The 20,267-nt window shown below is 42.8% G+C and overlaps 1 protein-coding gene across 3 annotated transcripts in view; it reads left to right on the top strand.

The window, feature by feature from the left end:
• The window catches only part of LOC147208735 (transcription factor COE1), a 63,993-nt gene extending 57,339 nt beyond the window's left edge, over nt 1-6,654 (top strand). Inside the window, exons 15-17 of one of the 3 annotated variants that reach the window (XM_086100122.1) lie at nt 1,501-1,698; nt 1,933-2,001; nt 4,420-6,654. In XM_086100122.1, the coding sequence (XP_085956248.1) occupies nt 1,501-1,698; nt 1,933-2,000 (266 nt within the window). In that variant the 3' untranslated portion in view covers nt 2,001; nt 4,420-6,654. The other 2 variants (XM_086100132.1, XM_086100139.1) reach the window with 2 other exon arrangements.
• Nucleotides 6,655-20,267: the final 13,613 nt, after the last annotated feature.

Here is a 20,267-nt window from a genome sequence, read left to right on the forward strand (position 1 = left end):
TTCAAAAAAAATAATAGGAAAAAAAGAGGCAACCGCAAACCAGAAATGGTCAGGAAGTGCAAGTGTTGAAAAAAAATCTCAAAATTTAATAAACAGTCAATTACAGATGAAATGAGAAACATTTTTCAGCACAGCCTTCATCAATTTTTTTTTCTTTGCTAAAACCACAGTGTGTATTTGTCTGCCATATTCTCCTTTGATTTGGTCGGTAGATTCAGGGCTAGTTTTGTCAGCGGTGAAAACGCCAATGATATGCATTCTGTTCAAATTAGTTTCGCATTATCATGCCTTCCACATCATCACTCGGATGCTCCTTAAACTGTTTCAACAGGATTGTTATGTTGCCTGTTTTTGAGGACTAACTGTACCTTGCACAACTGTTTCTTTTACTTAACATCCCTTTGGAGATACCTGATACCACCAGACAAGCAATGCTGGGAAGATAACGCTTGGCTGTCCATCAGCTGCACGTTCCACTGGGGGGCTTTTGTATATGCGCTGCAAAAAAATTTAATAAATTCCGTCTGTCTCTGTACCACTGTACCAAGTGGCCCGCAGACTGGAAGCTGGAATGGATAAATGGCATTCCTATTCATGCCAATGGTGAAAGATGATTTGGAATGCAAATGTTTTGAGTGAGAATTTGACAATTAATTTAACTCTCATCTCAAGGCACCACAGTACAGTACTCCCCTTTTGCGCCAGCTCTCGTCCCTCTCCATAACTCCTCCAGGATAGCATTCATCGCGAAGGAGAAGCCGCCGAGCACGATTTTGTCGTGGTTGTACGTTAGGCATCACAAACAAGAAGGGGAAAAATAAGTCTGATCGTGTTGACACTCACTAACAATACATCTACAATACAAAAACAGGAAACAGCAATTGGGTGGGGGGAATACAATAAAGGAGAAAGAAACAAAGTGAGTCGGCGCGAACGCAATAGGCTGCTGACGATATTCACCCAGAAGTGACTCTGTTAAATATGAGCAGTACAGTCTTTGTCAAGGCAGGATTCACGATCCACTTCTTGTTGTGCAGGTGTCCACACATTGTTTTTCTTTCTGCTGAACTGCCACTTTCAGTTGAAACTCTTTTTTTATCGGGGAAGGGAAGTGGGGGGTGGGGGAGGGGGTAATACCACCAAGGATGTAACTGTCAACCAGTCAAATTCTAGAGGGGTCAGGTCTGACGATATCAAAGCATGTTCCAGGGTGAGAATAACATGAATGATTCAATAACTGATATATATATATAAAATGAATGGTTTTGTCTGTGTAAGGTATGTGAGCTAGCTATCTGAACTATTATCCCTCCTGCCATCATCCGTTGACCAGTCCCCTTCTGTTCGTCCCGTCTGCCTGTCCTCTGCCCTCGGCCCTCTCTCTAACCCCGTCTCTTTTCCGTCTTCATCTTTCCTCCCATCCCTCTTCCCTGACACCCTCCACCTCCCTCTCCTGCCCTCCATCCAACTTCCCCCCCCCCCCTCTTGCGCACCTCCCAGTCGTCCCGTCCAGCCCCACCATGGCGTCGTCCACCAGCCTGCCCTCCAACTGCAGCAGCTCCTCCGGCATCTTCTCCTTCTCCCCTGCTAACATGGTGTCCGCCGCCGTCAAGCAGAAGAGCGCCTTTGCCCCCGTCGTACGACCCCAAAACTCGCCACCCCCCACGTGCACCAGCGCCACCGCTAACAGCCTGCAAGGTAAGAATGAGGTAGCCGAGTAGTCACGTGTACACACTGGATCCTTGAAAGCCCAACACAATCTACTGCCCATGACTAGCTAAGCACCAGTGCCGCTACATTAACCTCCTTTTAATAACAATTTCTCACCCTTTCCTTTTCCTCTTGCCTCTTATTACCCCTTTCTTCCTCCACTTCACCCTTTTATTTCTTCCTCTACCCTCCTTGATCCCCGACTGTCCCCCCTGACTTCAGATCAGTCTTTTGTGGACTCTAGCAAGTACTCATCAGCCAGCTCCCTGCAGGGCCTGGCCTTCTCCTGAAGTATGTTACCCCGCTCTTTCTCTTTTTTTTTTTTTGTCTGCTATTCCTCTGTTTCTTTCCATCCCACGCTGTCCCACCCGGCTCGTTCACAGCACCAGCTCATCCTGCCCTGCCCTTCCTTCTCGTTTTTTTTTTTTTTTTTGGTCACGCTCCACTTGTCAGTGAGAACGCATATGTGTTCCATTTCCTGCTTTCACTTCCTGTTTCCTGCCTTGTGCTATGTCCGCCATCCATGGGGAGGTGTGTGCCGTGCCACAAGGGGTCATTCTGCTCTCCCGTTTCCATCCAAAATGGCTCATAGTTGGCCCGTCTAGGCAGGATATAGTATGGTGTTGAGATCCCGAGCCAGAGAAATGATGGATGGGGATTTTTATCAGAGCCCCAAGCTAAGCACTTCCTCACTTCCTCTGTCGGCGTTGATGAGCATTGAACATGGTGACCCGGGGGGGCCACTGCACGCTGATCACACACACACACACACACATACACACACACACACACACACACACACACACACACACACACACACACACACACACACACACACACACACACACACACACACGTACCATTCAGTTAATCCCAACAAGACGAACGCATTTAGGAAATAACCCGGGAATTAGTGGAGTGAAAAGAGAGAGGGGAATCAATAGGAAGCCAATGTCTTATATGAAAAATTCCTCTATGTGATGGCTTATGTGTAAAACGGGAGGCAGGGAATAGCTTAAGGAGTGAAGCATGACTGGATAGATGGACCAAATTGGCTAGAGCTGCATGATCAAGTACAGTACGAGAGCAGTCAGAAAAAGAATCTACCCTTACAAAGATAATAATGCTCAGTCGGTCATGTATTCATTGAAAATTATTCATTGCCCTTCAAAGACAATTGACACACCTAATTGAAAGGGAACAGGTCAGGGTTTGCGTAGAGCAACCGCTACCTACTGGCATCATACCGTGATTGCTTGAATTAATATGTGTATGTCAAAAAAGAACAAAAGAGAGAAACATAAAAACAAAACCTGCGAGAGTATTGGATGCAGCATTGGACACAATTCTAAAAAACAAATAAAGGCCTCCGAAGAACTATATGAGAATAAAATGTAAACATCTCTCAAATGCTCAAAATAGATAATAATAAACATTTGTTCAATTGTTGAGTTCTATTTTTTTATCAATGCAGTATGGCATGAGGCCTGAAATCCTCCCTCGTGGGGATGACCTTTCCCACCCCGCCCGTCTCATGCTCACTGAGCTGATGATTTTTGAAATCTATCCTGACTTTGCGCACGACGACTGCTCAACCTTCAGTTCAAGTCTTTGTTTGACTTTCATAAGATATTTTTTTTCCAAATTTCAAGCCGTTCACATGAGGTGCCATTGGCATAAAAGGCAGTACAAGTTTCAACATTCATGTATGCATTAGTCTAGGGATCCCGAATAATTTTACACGTGAATGTTCAGGGGCACAAGTGGAAAATTTCGGAGCGCACACGAATAACAAATCGACTTGCGAAGTAAATATTCACATTTCCATTCATTTTCACTGTATTACTGATAAATGAGCGCAAGTGTAAAGAAGTTTGTCTGAAACAAAAACTTTTCAATATTTTAAAAACAAACATCACGTTTACTGGTCACATGTGTGAGTTGATGCGGAATTTAGTCGCACAGTCTCAAATTTTAGTCGCAAAATGCCACCATTTCATCGCCGTCTGGAGCCCTGCATTAGTCATTATTGATTTTTTTTTCTCCAAAGATTTAGATGTGCTGCTTCATAAAGAGAGTTGTCTAATATAGTATATTTGAACTCTTGTGTAGTTTTATAAGGTTGCATAAATATTAGAAAGAACTCTCGGTGGGATGTAGTGCAAACTCCAACCACAATTGTCAACATATTGTTCAGTTAAGTACCCCCCCCCCCCACACACACACATTATTAAATTTGTCACGCCATTTGTGATATCATTCTCTCTTTATTGGCTGTGCAAGTGCACCAAATGCAAGTGTGATGATACACTCCAAGGTTGAGTGCACGAAAAGGCTCACGATCCATTTCCATGAGTCAAACATAATCTCATCACCCCCGTCAGCCATGTTGCATTTGTTCACACACTTTTGTGTAGCTGCTAGCAATTAGCAGTGGCGGTGCTCGCATGAAACTATTCGGGGAGAAGCCAGTGCCAAACTGGAATGATGGGGTCCGTGTGTGGCGAGTTAGCGGGGAAATGTTTTGATTTGAGGAGATAATGAGGGAGGGAGACGTGTCCTTGCTGCAGCACATTTGGGTTATGGCACTGTTGTGATGACAGATGAAACCCAGCTATCACATGACTGACCTCTCGCTCCCTTTTTCTTTGCCCCCGCCCCACTGCCTCACTTTCTCCCACTTTCCTCCCCCTCTTTTCCCACAAGCAGCAATTCCGGGGATGATTGTTCCACCCATGTAGACGATCTGGAAAAGAAGAATGTTGAGCGGAACAAGACACGAGTGCGTGTTGGTTGGACTCCGCAGCTGAAATGACGAGAAGAACTCTGTTCAAAACTCAGGCCTTTCCACTCCACTGGGATTTAGAAAACGGAACAACCTTTGCCATGTCATTTCTCTTTTGGTTGAATTGGTGTCGCTTGGGGATTCGTATTCATGAGATGTATCTTTGCTTATTTGATTACTGGAGAAGCCAACTGTAATGTGCACAAACAACAGTCGAGTGTGAAGCTTGCTCGGTATAAACGCACACACACATACACACACACGAATAAAACAAAATGAAAGAGCATAACACAGTGATCCTATTCTATTTATGCTGTCTGAATTCTACTAAAACTGTGACCGCGGAGCTTGTCACAGGAGTTGAAAAAATACGATGTGATTCTTTAGCCAAAAAGGGTTTGTAAAAACTTGAAAAGTCCGATGACGAGTGTGTCCAGCCAGCACTGTACTGAAGGAGTCAAGCAAATATTACATTAGAATAAATTTTGATATATTTTTGTATATAAAAAAGGTGATTCTTTTTGTGGTGGTGTGGTTAGTTTCATTTGGCTTTTTTTTTCTTTTTTCTTTTTTTTTGCAGTAGCTCTGGTTTAAAAAAAACGTCTTAAGGCAGCTTCTCAGTACAGAAGATTTTGAGATACAACAAGGATTTGGATACAAAAAAAAGGGGTTTGTGTAAGATATCCTATAAATACTGTATTTATCCCTTGTATTTGTACATCACCTTTGTTTCGTTGTAATGTGAACATACTTCACCATGTTTTGTTACGATTCACTGTCGTCTCACTATTTAAATGTGACTTTTTTTCCCCTTTTTTTGGTTTTGTATGGCACTCACCAACACGCCATTGTCTATTTTTGTATAAGTTAATAAAATGTGTCCGTTGTTGTTGTTTTTTTGTTTTGTTTTGTTTTTGGCTTTTGTTTGTTTCCTCATGAAAATGTTTATTGTATGGCAAAAAGTAGCATCTTATACAGAGTATTTGTTTGAAGTAGATTTTTTGAAGAATATATAAACACACATTAATATATACTGTAAAGCTATATCTTTTTTGTTTCCTTTTTTTTTCCAGATTGATGCTGTTAATATGCATGGGCTCTTCTCTTGAGTGGCACTGTCCTTGTGTGCGTGTGCGCACACATTCTCCTTTCTTTCCCCATGTTATTTATTCCCGCTTACATACGGTATCTCTACACTCTTATTTTCTATCCCTGTAATCTTTACCAGCAGTCTAGATGCCTTAACAATGCAATCCCATTCTTCATTCAATCACGTGTACAGTTTTCTAGCCTCGCCGCAATTGTCTCTTTGCCACAGAGGAATTCGTGGGAACTTGGTGGACAAAGCACAAACATACACGAGAACACAAAGAGCCATAATTCAAAAACATTGGAAACGACAACAGCGACGGCACGTCTTGTCTTGCTTCGAGAAATTCTTTGACCTTATTGAGCTGTTTAATTGTACGTAGCACAGTGACGCGCTGCCACAGCACAATCTTATCACACAGATGGAATCGCAGTCCAGACTTGAGTAGCCAATGCCTGTGTCATGAACACCACATGTCCACTCCACAACTTACATGGTTTCATTACAAGCTAAGCAGGAGCTCATATCTGTTGTCTTTTTTTTTCTTTTTTTTTTAATGATTAGTGTGTGTGCTTGCGTGTTTAAGCTGTTGCTGGACAGACAGAGTGACAGAGAATGGGGCTTTTCTTTCTGCTTTTCTGGTTTTGTTCAGGAGTATTTGAAGAGAGAGACGCCCGCTGACAGATGAGTGTTTTCAGGCACTTGGGTTGTTGTTCTCTGCGAGGGGCCGCGCCATATCTGTTTCACAAACACCACAGAGGTCTATTGTCATACACAAATGAATGGCTTCTTTGGAAACTTAGCTCCATCCCCATTATGATTATTGGTAACGTTTTGTACAACGAAAATGACCGATGCAAACCAAATAGCCAGTGTCTATTTTTTTTCTTCTGTGTTTTTTTTTGTTTGTTTGTTTGTTGTTGTTTTTTTGTCTTGGACTGCAAATACACTCAAAAGCTCTAAGAGAAGAAAAAAAGTCTACTGTATAGATTGTTATTGTTTTTGATGAGCTGTAAGATAACTTTTGGACTCTTCACAATGTTGAATTAAATTTACCTCTTGTCTGTGACTTGGTCCTCATGTTTATTATGACTAATCAAGAGCTACATTAAAAAAAAAAATTAAATAGAATGGACATGCTGTTGAAACTAACATCGTACAGCACCATACTATGTGATAAAAGTTTCCCAGGCTGCATGAATTGCAGTCTGGTCATCCTGGAAGGGGAATTCCTCCGTCTATGTTCCTTTCTCAAGGTTTATTCCTTCCCCACCGCTCCCTCCCCTCAGTAATTTGACTTGAGCAGATGACAACACGACATGGAAAGTGTATGCATTGAAATTGCAAGAATAGATTTGAACCTTGGCAGTCTTGTGGGTAGCATGTCTCCTTCACACTCCTGAATGCATGCATGTAAGGCAAACGGAAAACTTTCAATAGTTAGTAAGTGTGAATGTACATAAGTGAATGATTGGTTGTCTACATGTTTGTTGGTGACCAGTCCAATGAGTCAAGGCAGTCTGGTAAAGTGATGGATGAATAGATTATTATTATTATTACATTTGTAATGTTTTGACTACATTTCCATCATTGTACTTTATTATGACCTTAAGCTTTCTTTTTCACAAATTTTATTGTGCCTGAAGTGAAAAAAGTGACAGCCAAGTTAAAGTGCTATAAAGAAAAATCTGAAAAAGTAACACGATCTTGAAATGCATAAATAAAACAAAAAATCTAACTCTTAATGTTTCTTAACAGAGGTTTGTCATATTTATTTCGGCTAAAGGCTCGACATGAATCTTGGTTAGCATTATTATTTTTATTATCAGCATTAGGTTCCTAATTACGGTTCCTTGCTCTGTACCGTGCTAGACAACTGCAAGTAATTGGAGCACCAACAAGGAGGTCTATTTGTTATGATCATTTTTCAAGGTACTTTCCACCCATTGAAGGGGAGCAATCATCGGCTTCATCAGATTGACAAACAGGAAGAGGAGTTGCCCGTACTGCGTAATTCCTCAGGTCAAGAGCAAGTCTGCATCCCTTCCCCCTTCTCTCTCTCTCTCTAATTAATGAATCAAATTCATTTCTTCATTAGCGATGGCATGGTGAACATGGTTAGCCTGACAAGTTTTCTCCTAAACATATTAGTTAATGATGATTCCAAGGTTATTAATTGCAAATGCACCAGCCCACCATAATTGAATCATCATTTGCATACCCGGTCATCAGCAGAAAATTAATTTCTTTTTTATTTTTGCATATGTAATGTAGGTAGGCCGCGATTGGATTACCTTAGTGGATCCTGGGATTCTGCTGACCTCCGAGTGTTGCGGGGTCTCCGCGGTAACCGCAGGCTTCCGTAGCGCCCGGGGAGCGTAACCTGGAAGAGGTGATGAATGAAGGATTTGTAAACACTGCGTGCTCTCTTTAATGGCTTGCAGGTTTCTAATGGTGCAGATCTGTCGATCTAATAAGAGAGTTAATAGTTTGCTGACAAACAGTAAAGTGTGTGCATGATTTAGCTGTAAGAGGTAGAATATTGAATTACCGAGGTGACTACATGCAGAGGAAAAGCCTAATGCTTTTGATTAGCGCGCCGAGCATCAACACGCGGCTCCAGGGACTCTCCCCAAATGTGCACGCACTCACACCCAGCATCTGAGCAGACACACATTCAAACACATAAATCATAAATACACCAAGACAAAAGGTGATGCCATTTTGCTCCAGCTTTGCAGGCCCAGATAGAGTGGTCAGTGCGGAGGAGGACAATAGGAGTGGGAGGCCCCGGGCAGACCTCAGCAGCCTCTGGAGACTTTGTATTCAAAGGCACTATTCCTCCTGAAGAACCAGAGGCGCCAACAGCCTCAGCGCACATCAAGAGTGGTGCCGCTCAGGAGTTTCTGCGCTACTAGTAGCCTAATGAAATATATTAATGCACATATTCCGCACCATCTCGCACATTCCCCTCTCCGTATGGACACATGAAGAGAGGAAGGATAGTGGAGAGGCGTATTTGAAAGCAAAAACAGGATTCCCCCATGGGGATCCTGCATAAAGAAAGGAAAGAAATGGAGAGAGGAGAGGATGGCGGGGGGGCGGGGGGGGGGGTGTAGTCGGTGTGGGTTTGACAATGGAAGCACAGCTAGTCAGTGAGCAAAAAGACAAGGACAAGGAATGAATATTAATCATATTCAGTGTTAGGAAAATAGCTCCAGTGGACATAGAGCCGAATTCCTCATCGCACTTATTAACTGTTAGGAGGCGGTCCAGGTCACAGGTTGAGGGTTTTGCAGTACAGTGTGCAGTTTGTCAGCATTCGACATAGAATCCAATTCAAAATTACCCATCCATCCATCTTCTACCGCTTATCCGGGGCCGGGTCGCGGAGGCAGCAGCTTTAGCAGGGAAGCCCAGACTTCCCTCTCCCTAGCTACTTCTTCCAGCTCTTCCCGGGGGATCCCGAGGCGTTCTCAGGCCAGCTGGGTGATATAGTCTCTCCAATGTGTCCTGGGTCGTCCTCGGGGTCTCCTCCCGGTGGGACATGCCCGGAAAACCTCACCAGGGAGGCGTTCAGGAGACATCCGAATCAGATGCCCAAGCCACCTCATCTGGCTCCTCTCGATGTGGAGGAGAAGCGGCTCGACTCTGAGCCCCTCCCGGATGGCCGAGCTTCTCACCAATTCAAAATTAATCGCATCAAATACACATTTAACTGTCCAGGCAAACTGTAAATAAATACTTACATACCATATGTATGTGAGGGCACACACTTCGTCTTCGTCCCACATTGGAGAGACATGCATGTTTGGTAAAGTGAAACTGTCCTTACTGTATTGGGGTGAATCTGTAAAGGGTGTTTTGTCTGCACATGATGTGCCCGGCGACAGGCTGGCAACCAATCCAGTGTGTACACCGACTATGCCCCAAAGTCAGCTGGGTTAGGCTCCAGCTCACCTGTAATCATACTGAGGACAGGCGCTACAGGAAATAGGGATGGACTTACCGCTGTAAAGGTGAGCAGCAGCAAGAATAGTGAGTTGCATTGCATGTGGCTTAAGCTATATGGATGTCAATAGTCTATGTAATGGGCAGTTCAGAATGAAGTACCACCAGCTGATGTGAATGTGAACAAAAACAGTGAGGCAGATCGGTTGACGAAGCAAAGATAGGCAATACAAAACATACCGTGTATACAATTGGTTTGAAACCAGCAATTAATTATCAAAAAGTTACAATAAAATATAACAAATGAAAAGTGATATAGCCCGGTGGTCGGCTGATTAGCGCGTCGGCCTCACAGTAAAGAGGTGCAGGGTTCGATTTTGGCTTCGCCCTTCCTGTGTGGGGTTTGCATGTTCTCCCCATGCCTGCGTGAGTTTTCTCCTGATAATCCAGTTTCCTCCCGCATTCTAAAAACATGCATGTCAGGTCATTCGGAAAACTCTAAATTGTCCCTGGGTGTGAGAGTGAATGGTTGTTGGTCTGTGTGTACCCTGTGATTATCTTGCAACCAGTTCAGGGTGTCCCCCGCCTACTGCTCGAAGACAGCTGGGATGGGCTCCAGCATGCCCCGCGACCCTTTGAGGATAAGCGGATTAGAACATGGATGGATGGATGGATGGATATACACCTGTATATTAATAAAAAACTGCACAAAGTTTGAGAATCACTGACATAACTTCCTCTTGATTGATCAATGTTGATCTGTTAATGGTCCAAAAGTTATTTCTGGAAGTTTGCTTTATGGTGAAGCATACCAGTGGCACTCAAAGTGAAATGTTTAAAGCAACTGACCTCTTGAGATTAGTTTAATCAGTGAGCCTAAAACGACATCATTATTTAAGCATCAATGAGATGAAGGGTCGATGTGCTAATTTGGTCATCAATTATTGTTTTGCTTGCCCTCCCAACGACACACCTGTACCAGATGACATTTTTAAACATTCCGAACCACACTGTGATTACCAGAACTCAAGTTTACTGAAATGTGCATTTTTGGCGACTGAATGTGGGTGCTTTTGCAGGTGCACCGTTCTACATCTGGCTGCCAGTAAGACAGAGCACGTTTGAGCTCCGCAGCTACACGGCGGACGAGCGCGCACTCACATTTGAGGTTTGTGCTCTCACTTAGGAGGGTGTGTGGTCGTTTCCCACAGTAATTATGGCGGTGACTCTGTGTGTCTGTCTATGATCTGTGTGGTACCTGTCAGAGGGAAACCGGCAGAGCACATGCTTTATACGCCTTGTAATTGCTGCTGCTAATTTACTGTGCAGTGGTCTAATGAGTGGGGAGCGTGAGGGGCTGAGGTGTGTAATGGATGTTAGAGCGATAGAGATACAAAGATAGATTTTATCGTATATAGAGAGCGAGAAGGCGAGGCGAGCCCTGCAAAGTGTGTGTGTGTGTGTGTGTGTGTGTGTGTGTGTGTGTGTGTGTGTGTGTGTGTGTGTGTGTGTGTGTGTGTGTGTGTGTGTTCAAAAAAAAGTATTTTTCTTTCGATCTCTTCCCCATACGCATCCCCCTTGGCAAGCACATTAGACACGCTTTTTGTTATGTTGATTAATGATAAAAGCAAATCCATAAATAATGTAGATTATTTATTCCATTTATTCAGATGCTAATTAGGGCGAGAAGCACCTACCTCAGAAAGAGATACGCCCTTTATTTTGCTTTTTTTTTTCTTTCTTCATCTGTTCCAGTGCAGCTAGATAGGCCAAGTGACTGAGGCACATATTAATGTCATTCACACTTTGAAGCACCAGCGCTATCTTATGATGGGGACACATCCACCCTTCATTTTCCACTAATGAGGTCGCGATAGAGGCCAGTGGTTTTTGGCACACATGCACACATATGCAGGCGCATTGTTTTGTTTTTTTAATTTAAATCTGTGCGCTCTCGATGAACGCTGGATTGACAGGGTCCTCTTTGATTGATGCACCGCGGTCCATCCACATGTTCTACAGCTCAGTCATTTAATTATGTTTCCTAAGCATCATTAAGTACCATTATTTTCGATCATATTCTAATGAGAGAGGTGGCTGGTCGCAGGACAAGCTAATTGGTGATTAATGTTGTGTATCAGTGAAAGACAACGCAAGATTGCTCATTTAATGACACAATGCTGTATTTAAGTGCTGAATATGGGAAAATGCAAACAAAAGCGATTGGGACTTATCTAGATCTTTTTACATCTTCTGGATCCTCCCACACACACACCACACACACACACACACACAACACACACACCTTGCATTACTTTGAATTGCTGACCTCTTAGCCGCATTATACGCACTTACCGCGATAATGCTGGAAGACATAATTCAGCCGCTCCTCCAGATTATCCACTAATAACTAACCCGGTATTGATGCAGGGCGTCACAGCGATGCGCAGACACGAGAGCGTGCACGGACACAGCCACAAACATCGTCATGTGGTATTGATGTGGCGCGCGGCTGTAGGTGTTTCCATTTAAGGTCAGTCGATCGCCTTAAGTATGTAATGTAAGGAGGGGGGTTCGTAAACATGTCAAATTAGCAGTAATGAATGGGCAGGCGCCAGCAGGGGGAAGTGTCAGGGTGCAGGCTCAGGACAATACATTAGCCTGAGTTATCCAAGTCTGGCCCGCTCTAATACACGCGGCGGCCATGCAGACACAGCGTGTAAACCAAAGGGACCCATTCAGCGGTCACACACTCGACTTTAATGGGGCCGTGTGCCTGATTGGTGTCCCAAAGAATAAAAGTTAATTTCACAACAGAACGTTATCGGACGTTCAAAACACTAAATGAGCAAAGTTAAAAGATTGAGCGACGCAACTAGGAGACTTGAGGACAAAAACAAGAGACCACCCCCAAGGCTTACAAATTCATCCCCTGAAAAGTCAAAGGGAGGCCGAGGCTCAAAATAGCTAAATAGAAGTCAAGAAAGGCACCATTTCTTTTGGTTGAAAGTAAAATGAAAGTAAAGTAAAGATTTGACTCATTCAAAATTAATTACAAACTGAGCTGATAATTTCACCCCCAAGATGATAAATGTCTTCTCAAGTTAACACTTCCATTTTTTTTATATTTTTATATATTTTTTAATATGGTGGTAGCTTGAGATGTGAGTGACTGGTTTTTCGAGAAAGAAGTCGCTGTTCAGCTTTTTTGCTTCGACTTGCAAATAAAAGTTAGAGATCCGAGCACTGTCTGGTAGCCGTGAACTCAGTTCAACTCGCTTAACAATAAGCAGCTGTTGGACAACTAGTGATCAATTCTTCGAAAAAGAGGCTTCCAGCTGTTTAATGCCACTCCCGGTGGAAGTGTCATGTCAAACTAAATATAAAACAAAGAGACATTTCATATTTCAAAAGAACCACATAGTGTGACCACAATAAAAAAATTTAAAAAATGTTTTTTGTTTTTTTTGTTGTTTTTTTTTTAGCTTAACGCTAACAAACGATGCAAAATGTTAAACAGCCTAATGAAGAGCAATTGTGTTGCGGTATTATAACCCTTTAAGCCAGGCATGGGCAACTTAAATCCTGGAGGGGGCCACAATTATTCATCTGAGGCGACTACAGAGATCCGCACACTTCCTGACTAGATATACGCCATTGAGGGTGTTAGACATATCATAAAGTTTCGTTGATTTCCGGTCCCCAAATTGCCAGGTCTGCCTGGTGTATGTCCAAGGAAACACTGATGGAGCCGTCACCTGAAGTTGAGACAAAAATTAATGGACTGTTCCTTGGCCCGTGCTGAACTCCTTCACAAAGTTTCCATCAGGACACCTCGTCATATTTTTTTTTCCAACTCTAGTGTAAAATAAAAGAAGAGCACAGACATTGCTAATAAAATGCGGGGATGACTCTTTGCATATTCCTGGTTTATGGAAGATGATGTAAGATGATGAGACCATGCAATTTTTGATTGTGTCAAAGAGAGTAGTTTCAGAATGACAGTGTTCAGTTTGATTGTACGCCTCTGTACTAGATTATGGAACGATGATGACAACAGTATGTGACATTAACTGCAGAAAACCACTTGCTTTTCCACTCCGTTTGTCAATATAGTGTTTAAATCAGTGGGGTGATTGTGACATGAAGGTAAATCTTGATCTACGTTAGCGGTAGGGTTGTCCCAATCCGATCGACATGATCGTAAATCGGGGGCAGATCACATGATATTCAGTTGATCAGTATTTGCTGTGTTTAATTGTTTGAGTCATATGTTTTACAGCCATATAAAAAGGTATCATGAAAAAGTTTATTTAAAAACTAAATTGGGGATGTGGTCTTCCTTTTCTTCTTGATTGCATTGCAGAGGTATTGGAACAGGACTCAGTATCAGTAGATACTCAAAATCAAGTGACTTGGACTCTAACTCTGGTTCAAAAATTGTGATTGGGACATCGCTTGTTAGCAGTGCAGCAGGCTACCAGATGGTTCCGCCATACCAGTCTGGAGTCCAGCTCACCCCGTCATATTGTCATTTAAAGAAAAATCAGTCCTTCAATGTGTGTCTTCCTAACAGTGAATAGCACTACTTCTCATTTCCTCTGTGTTGCTTTTTTTGTGGGGGCAAAACAAAACAGCCACTTCCTTGTGTCACCTTCCCCGTTTCTCCCCCGTCATGTATTAACACAATTTATCCACCTGTTGCACGGCTAACAAGGTTGCTCCCCCCACTTTAAATCTAATGAGGGATTAAATGAACAACCAGGTGTCCTCTCTCTGTCTGCATGAAAATTGTAATCCCGGTTTTTAATGAATGTACAGTACCTGTCAACTGTTTTACTTCTGTAACGGAATTAAGTTAAATGTGTTTGCACCTCGCATACGTAATGCTATCACATGCATTCCATTGCAACCGTGAGGAATGCTGCACTCTACCAATTGCATCCTGGGTCAAGGCGAACAAATCCATTGTCACTTCAACAGCACAAAGAGAAAATCAATTCCTATAGGGGTATTTTTATCCGGATTTGCTCCCAAATCAAATGGGGTGTCGGTCGCTTGGTGGAGATAATAAACACACTCATGATTACCTCCCTGTAGCCTTGGATTGGCTCAGGTAAAAATTCAGGTAGATACATCAAAAAGCCATCTGAGGAGTCTGTACACCCACAAACACAACAAATAAACCCGCAGCAAGGATAACTTCCTTTGGCGGAGGTCCAAAAAAAAAATTAAAATCTGACAGCTATATGGAGAAGAAGGGAGAGAAAGCAAACAGTGGTATTTATTTTTTCTTGTCCGCGTTGAAACAGGAAAAGGACCTCTGGTTTAATAAACCATGAATCCTTTCACAGAGGGTTTGTATGTTATTCTTCGGCGAAACAGATATGTGGGGAAGGAACGAGAGAGCGAGGGAAAGAGTAACAGAAAGCAGCGGGGGTGGGGTGGAGGAAAGATATGTTGCAACCATCTGAATTTGCTTCTCCCTCTCCCTCCATTGCGCACACATCATTTCCAGGCTGTATGTTAGTTTTGGGTTGAAAAGTGAGGGGTGGAAGTATGTGTGTGCATGTGTGTGTGTGTGTGTGTGCGTGCGTGTATGTGTGTGTGTGTGTGTGTGTGTGTGTGTGTGTGTGTGTTTGGGGGAGTTACACATCCTTCTGAGTCCAGCCTGGGAGCGAACAAGCATAAATGAGAAGAAAAAGATCCACTTCCCATCTGTGAATGATTAAAGCTCTCTCCTCTTCCACTCCACTTTTGACACTTTGACACACCAAAATTGCTCTCTAACATATTCGCACCGCAACTGGCTTCACCACAACAGCGCATGTGTACATCTGCAGCATCTATCGGCGTCTGCTGCACGCGTAGCCAAAAGGCAGCTCAGATTTGGAGGATTCCTTTGACCCTTGCATCCACAGAGGATATGGTGATAAATAAACATGTACACAAGTGTCTGTGTAAGTTGTCTCTTTGGCCCCCTCACTCCCAGTCGCCCCTCGCCCTCCCCCGCCTTCCTGTAACAAAGGTTACATTGATCATGTTTCTAAAAGAGACTCTGTATTTCCACGCAGCTCGGCCTCTGATATGTTTTTCTTGGCAGCTCGGACTTCTACTTTTGTCATTCACTCAGCATATTTTAACAAATTAGAAACATTAGAAACCAGGATCGCCACGATGTTTTGGTTTGGGTTTGAACCTCTTACGGTCCCCACAATTATATTTCAAAACACGGCTGGATTGTTTGACAGCCGAGCGGAATAAAACCCTAAAACAACTTTTTCATGAGAAACACATGGAGTCGCAATTAGAAGTCGGCGTGATGATGACGATGTGTGCTCGCGCCGGTTCATTTGCTTTCGTGTGAAAAGCCGCGCAAGCGTCCAGGTTGAAGGTCAATGCGTGTGTACGCTCACCTTTTGAAGCGTGCGTGTGTAGCCCCCGCATGTGTGTGCATGTGCGTGTGTGTGTGCGTGCACGTGTGCGTGCGCGTGAGAGGGACAAAGGGACACAGTGCTCCACATAACAACATTACAGATGGCTGTTGTGAGTGGTTGTGACAGTGAAAGCGAGTGAGTTCCCACTCCATACAGATGTACCCTGGGTGACCTTACAAAGTAAAACAGCCCCCCCCCCCCACGTCTCCCTCTCACTTTGGCACACACTGTCAATTCTCACTCAGCCCTTGCGGGCCACTAAAACGTGTTTCCTGAGCCAGGAATACATCAAGGGCCAGGAATATATAAGCAGTGAGCCGAGGAGATGCATAGCAAGGGTCCAGGAAAGCAAAACTTGGACTAAATAAATATTGGACTGAAGGATTAGTAGTTTTTGCCACCTATAAAAGCAAGACAGGTATGCCAGCCTGAGTTAAAGACTGCATGATCTGACTTTACCCTCCATTGTTTCACTTTTTAGACACTAAAAACATTTACTTTATGGACTAAGGGTGGGAAAGTTGAAATAACTTCCCTTTGCTAACAATTCCTTTAAATGACTTCAAGACTGTATAAAATGATTGAGTGGGGAGAGGAGCACAAAAAAGGCAAACATTGGGTTTTTGGAAGCGGCAAGCGAGAGGAAAAATGCAGCACCCAACCCCGGCACATAAAAATGATATTAAAGCTCTTAATTGGTTGAATTTCTGAAGAATGCTAATCCAGCATGCACTGGGAATCAAAGATGGTTTAACCTAGTTAAAACTTTAGTATGTCAGTGGAATAATCATTGACAGCCGTCCATTACCTTGGTCCCGGAGACGTAATTTTTGTGGCGTGTATCAGGCTTCAAACACAAAGACCAATGACAGCTCTGACACCAGTCCTTTTTCGACGACAAATATTATGATGCCATTTTCAAATGAACTTGTATAAATACAATCCATTTCATAATCTTTAGTGGAATCTCTAAAATTCAGAATAGAACTCAAAATTTTGGGGGAAAACTTGCCTCTAAAGTCAAGCAAAACATGAATTTGAGCTGCCACGCCTCGGCTCAGAGCGTTTTGTGTTCATCTCTGCATGTGTTTTGCTTTTTATTCTCTTTTTGTGGCTTTTGTGGTTCCTCTGTGAAAATGTTTCTTTGAAAATCCAAGCGAACCAGAGGGTTTGATTCATGTGGATGCATAAAATGTGTTTGGTAAACTAAGGAAGCTATTTTTTATATGATTTAAAAAAAATTATGTATGTAATTGATTATTTGGCATTAAAAGCCTAGTCGGTGCAAATGGTTTGGGCCAATGTGTTCCTTGACCTGCAGGGCGGATATGACAGAGCCATGCGAAATCTGCCTAATGACAAGCGGTTGCATAGACATGACATGAAAGTAAACCTGAGCAATTCTGTCGGTGTAGACCGGGGGTCGGCAACCTGCGGCTCCAGAGCCGCATGCAGCTCTTTAGCGCCGTCCTAGTGGCTCCCTGGAGCTTTTTCAAAAATGTTCCAAAATGGATAAACATGGGGGAGGGAAATATATTTTTGTTTTAATATAGTTTCTGTAGGAGGAAAAACATGATACCAACATTCTTAACGTTTTCCAATGCTGTAAAAATGTGTAGAATAAATAGTTGTTGTTTTTTTTTTATATATATTTGTGTCATAGCCTGCGACACGTGTTTCTATTAGCAGAGCGGGATGCCAGGCAGGTGGCTGTTGCAAAAAGACAAACTGCGTTTCATGTACAATTCAACGAGGGTACTGGCAAAGAATGAGAATGTGAAGGGCAGAGACAAGCATTTTAAAATGGTACACGTGAGCTACGATAGTGAACACGTTGCAAAAGTGCGTCCCATGCCTCCGCGTCAAGTCTCGACGAAGGTAGGTCGGCATGCGTTGGTAAGTACGTGTGGTAATGGGACAATCGAGGTAGGTTGGTTGATCGAAAAGTAGATCTTCGGTCATAAAAGGTTGGGCACCCCTGCTCTACAGGATGCAGTGCAGGGGAAAAAAACATTTAATCATCAAGGCTCATTGTGTATTTGTAGCGAACTTAGTCATTTATAGTAGTCAGATAGTAGGCTAATATAGCTCACATAGATACATACAGAATGTGTTTCCTTCGTTATAACGCTTTTATTTATTAATGTATCTTGCGGCTCCAGACAGATTTTTTTTTTTTTTTTTGGTCCGATATGGCTCTTTCAACATTTTGGGTTGCTGACCCCTGGTCTAGACGGTACATGTGCTTTTGTTAATGTTGGCATTTCAGAATAAATGGTGAATCCTTTCTGTTGTCTGTGCAAATTTAGAACACCGTTGGAATTCTCAAAGCTGTTGTGGTGCAGTGCAATTTTGGTTGGTGGCCCCACTTTTCCACTGCTCGAGATTTACAACACTTCCTAAATTTTTGTCTAAATCCAACAAAATTAAGCACTAAAATAATCTTTTGGAATGGTCCTAATGAAGCTTCGGTCAAAAGAAAAACCGCCCAGCTTTCCTGAATGAAAAGTTTTTTTGCGCAAAAGCCTTGATGGCTCTTGTCTTTTCTTTGTGGAAAACAAATACCTTTCAAGGGCTTCCGTTCTGTAGCATTCCTCTCTCCTTCCACTGATGTTGATTTTCACATTTGCTTGCTCATTCTTTTTTAGTCCTCCTTTGAGCCAGCTATTTTCTGGTGGTAGATTGTGAAACAACAAGAATGTGTTTTATTCTCGTGTGGTCTGACCCGGCACATTTGCTTTCAATTTGATTTGATTTTGGAAAAGCCATCCACGGGAGAGTGAATGATGGCTGCATGATGGTTCGCATGTAAAATCTTGAACCAAGGCCAGGTCATGTAGTCCCTGTTGTACAGAGGCTTTCTGCTTTATTTCCTTCACGTCCACTCCTCTTCTGGTTCTGTCCAAACAAAGTCACCTGGCCATGTATTGTGGGAGATTGTAAAGTTTTCATTGAGCCCATGTGGAAGTGATTTCGCCGTAATCTCCAGTAATTGTGACTGTAACACAGAACCAGGCTGGAACACATGGGCCTCCTATTTTTCTTCAGGGTCACGACAGGCTTATCTCAATATTTAGCGTTTTGCCTGATTGAGTTATCATATCACATTTGCTGTTAAGAGCTGAGTGATGTCAACAAATGTAACCAGAGAGCATGAAATGTTGCTTTAAATCAGGTTCCTGTTTGAAGACGGTGCACACAGCCATGTCGGCATGTCCCCAGTGAGTCCCGACTTTTTAAAATGCATGACATTTAAGGCCGTTGCGGAGATGTCCGACTAAAATGCTGTTGGGGGGAAAAAAAACCCCTCACCATTAGTCTGTGACCTATCCTAGATCTCAACCTAGTCCCTCACAACACACACACACACACACACGGACAGAAGAGGGACACTCTGCTGAGGTGCAAATGGTTTCTCTCTCCGCATCAGTGAACCAAGACTGCTCCTTCACCTTCTCTCCTGCCTGCTCCTTCTTGACTCTGTCCATCAAAATTCCACCTCAGTAACCTCTGTCTCCTTTATAGGGTTGACTCTTCTTCACTTGAACGGCAGCGTATCATGGGAAGGGCAAAGGGGGTGCGGAAACAAATAATGAAGTCGTACTTTAGCAGAAATGGTTGAAATAAAAACACCTGCTTCGGTCCTTGTCAGTCATTGTTTGCTATGAGGTTTCCAAGATTTGGGCCACGGCTATTTTGTACAGTAATGCCTGTTCATCAAGGGGGGATACATTCCAGACCCACATACGAAGAGCGAAAATCTGTAAGGTGAGACCCAACTTAAATTTAAAAAATAATAAAATAACAGTGAAATGAAAAAGCTTGTAAAATAATTTCTTACCACCTCGCAGTTCTACATATACGAGCTTTGGTGTGTTGCTTCAAGCTATTTATTCGTCACTCCCACTTGAAAGTTACTGTAAAACTGACACAAAGGAGAATTAAATATTATAATTTAAACACGGTCTGAACCTAGCAATGTAAATTTGTTTCCGCACCACTAGCTTAATGCTAACATATAATGTGAAATACGATTGCATCTATGCTAATTTATGTTAGCCGACAAAAAAAATTAGCATAGATGTAATAGTAATTATAAATCTTCAAACAACTGCTACTCTAAATGCGGAGTTTTCAATTTTCCAAAATTCACTTTTTGTCAAACATCGGTTTCGAACGTCTTTGTTCTCGACCAAATCGGTTTTCGACCAGAAAGTTTCGAGATTTTTACGCCTTGGATTACGACCGAAAACCGGTTTTCGACCAAACTGAGCAAACCCGAATACGCCACTTG

Source organism: Hippocampus guttulatus, chromosome 2, assembly GCF_054856545.1.
Source record: "Hippocampus guttulatus isolate MCC_2025c chromosome 2, RoL_Hgut_1.0, whole genome shotgun sequence".
NCBI classification, from domain to species: domain Eukaryota; kingdom Metazoa; phylum Chordata; class Actinopteri; order Syngnathiformes; family Syngnathidae; genus Hippocampus; species Hippocampus guttulatus.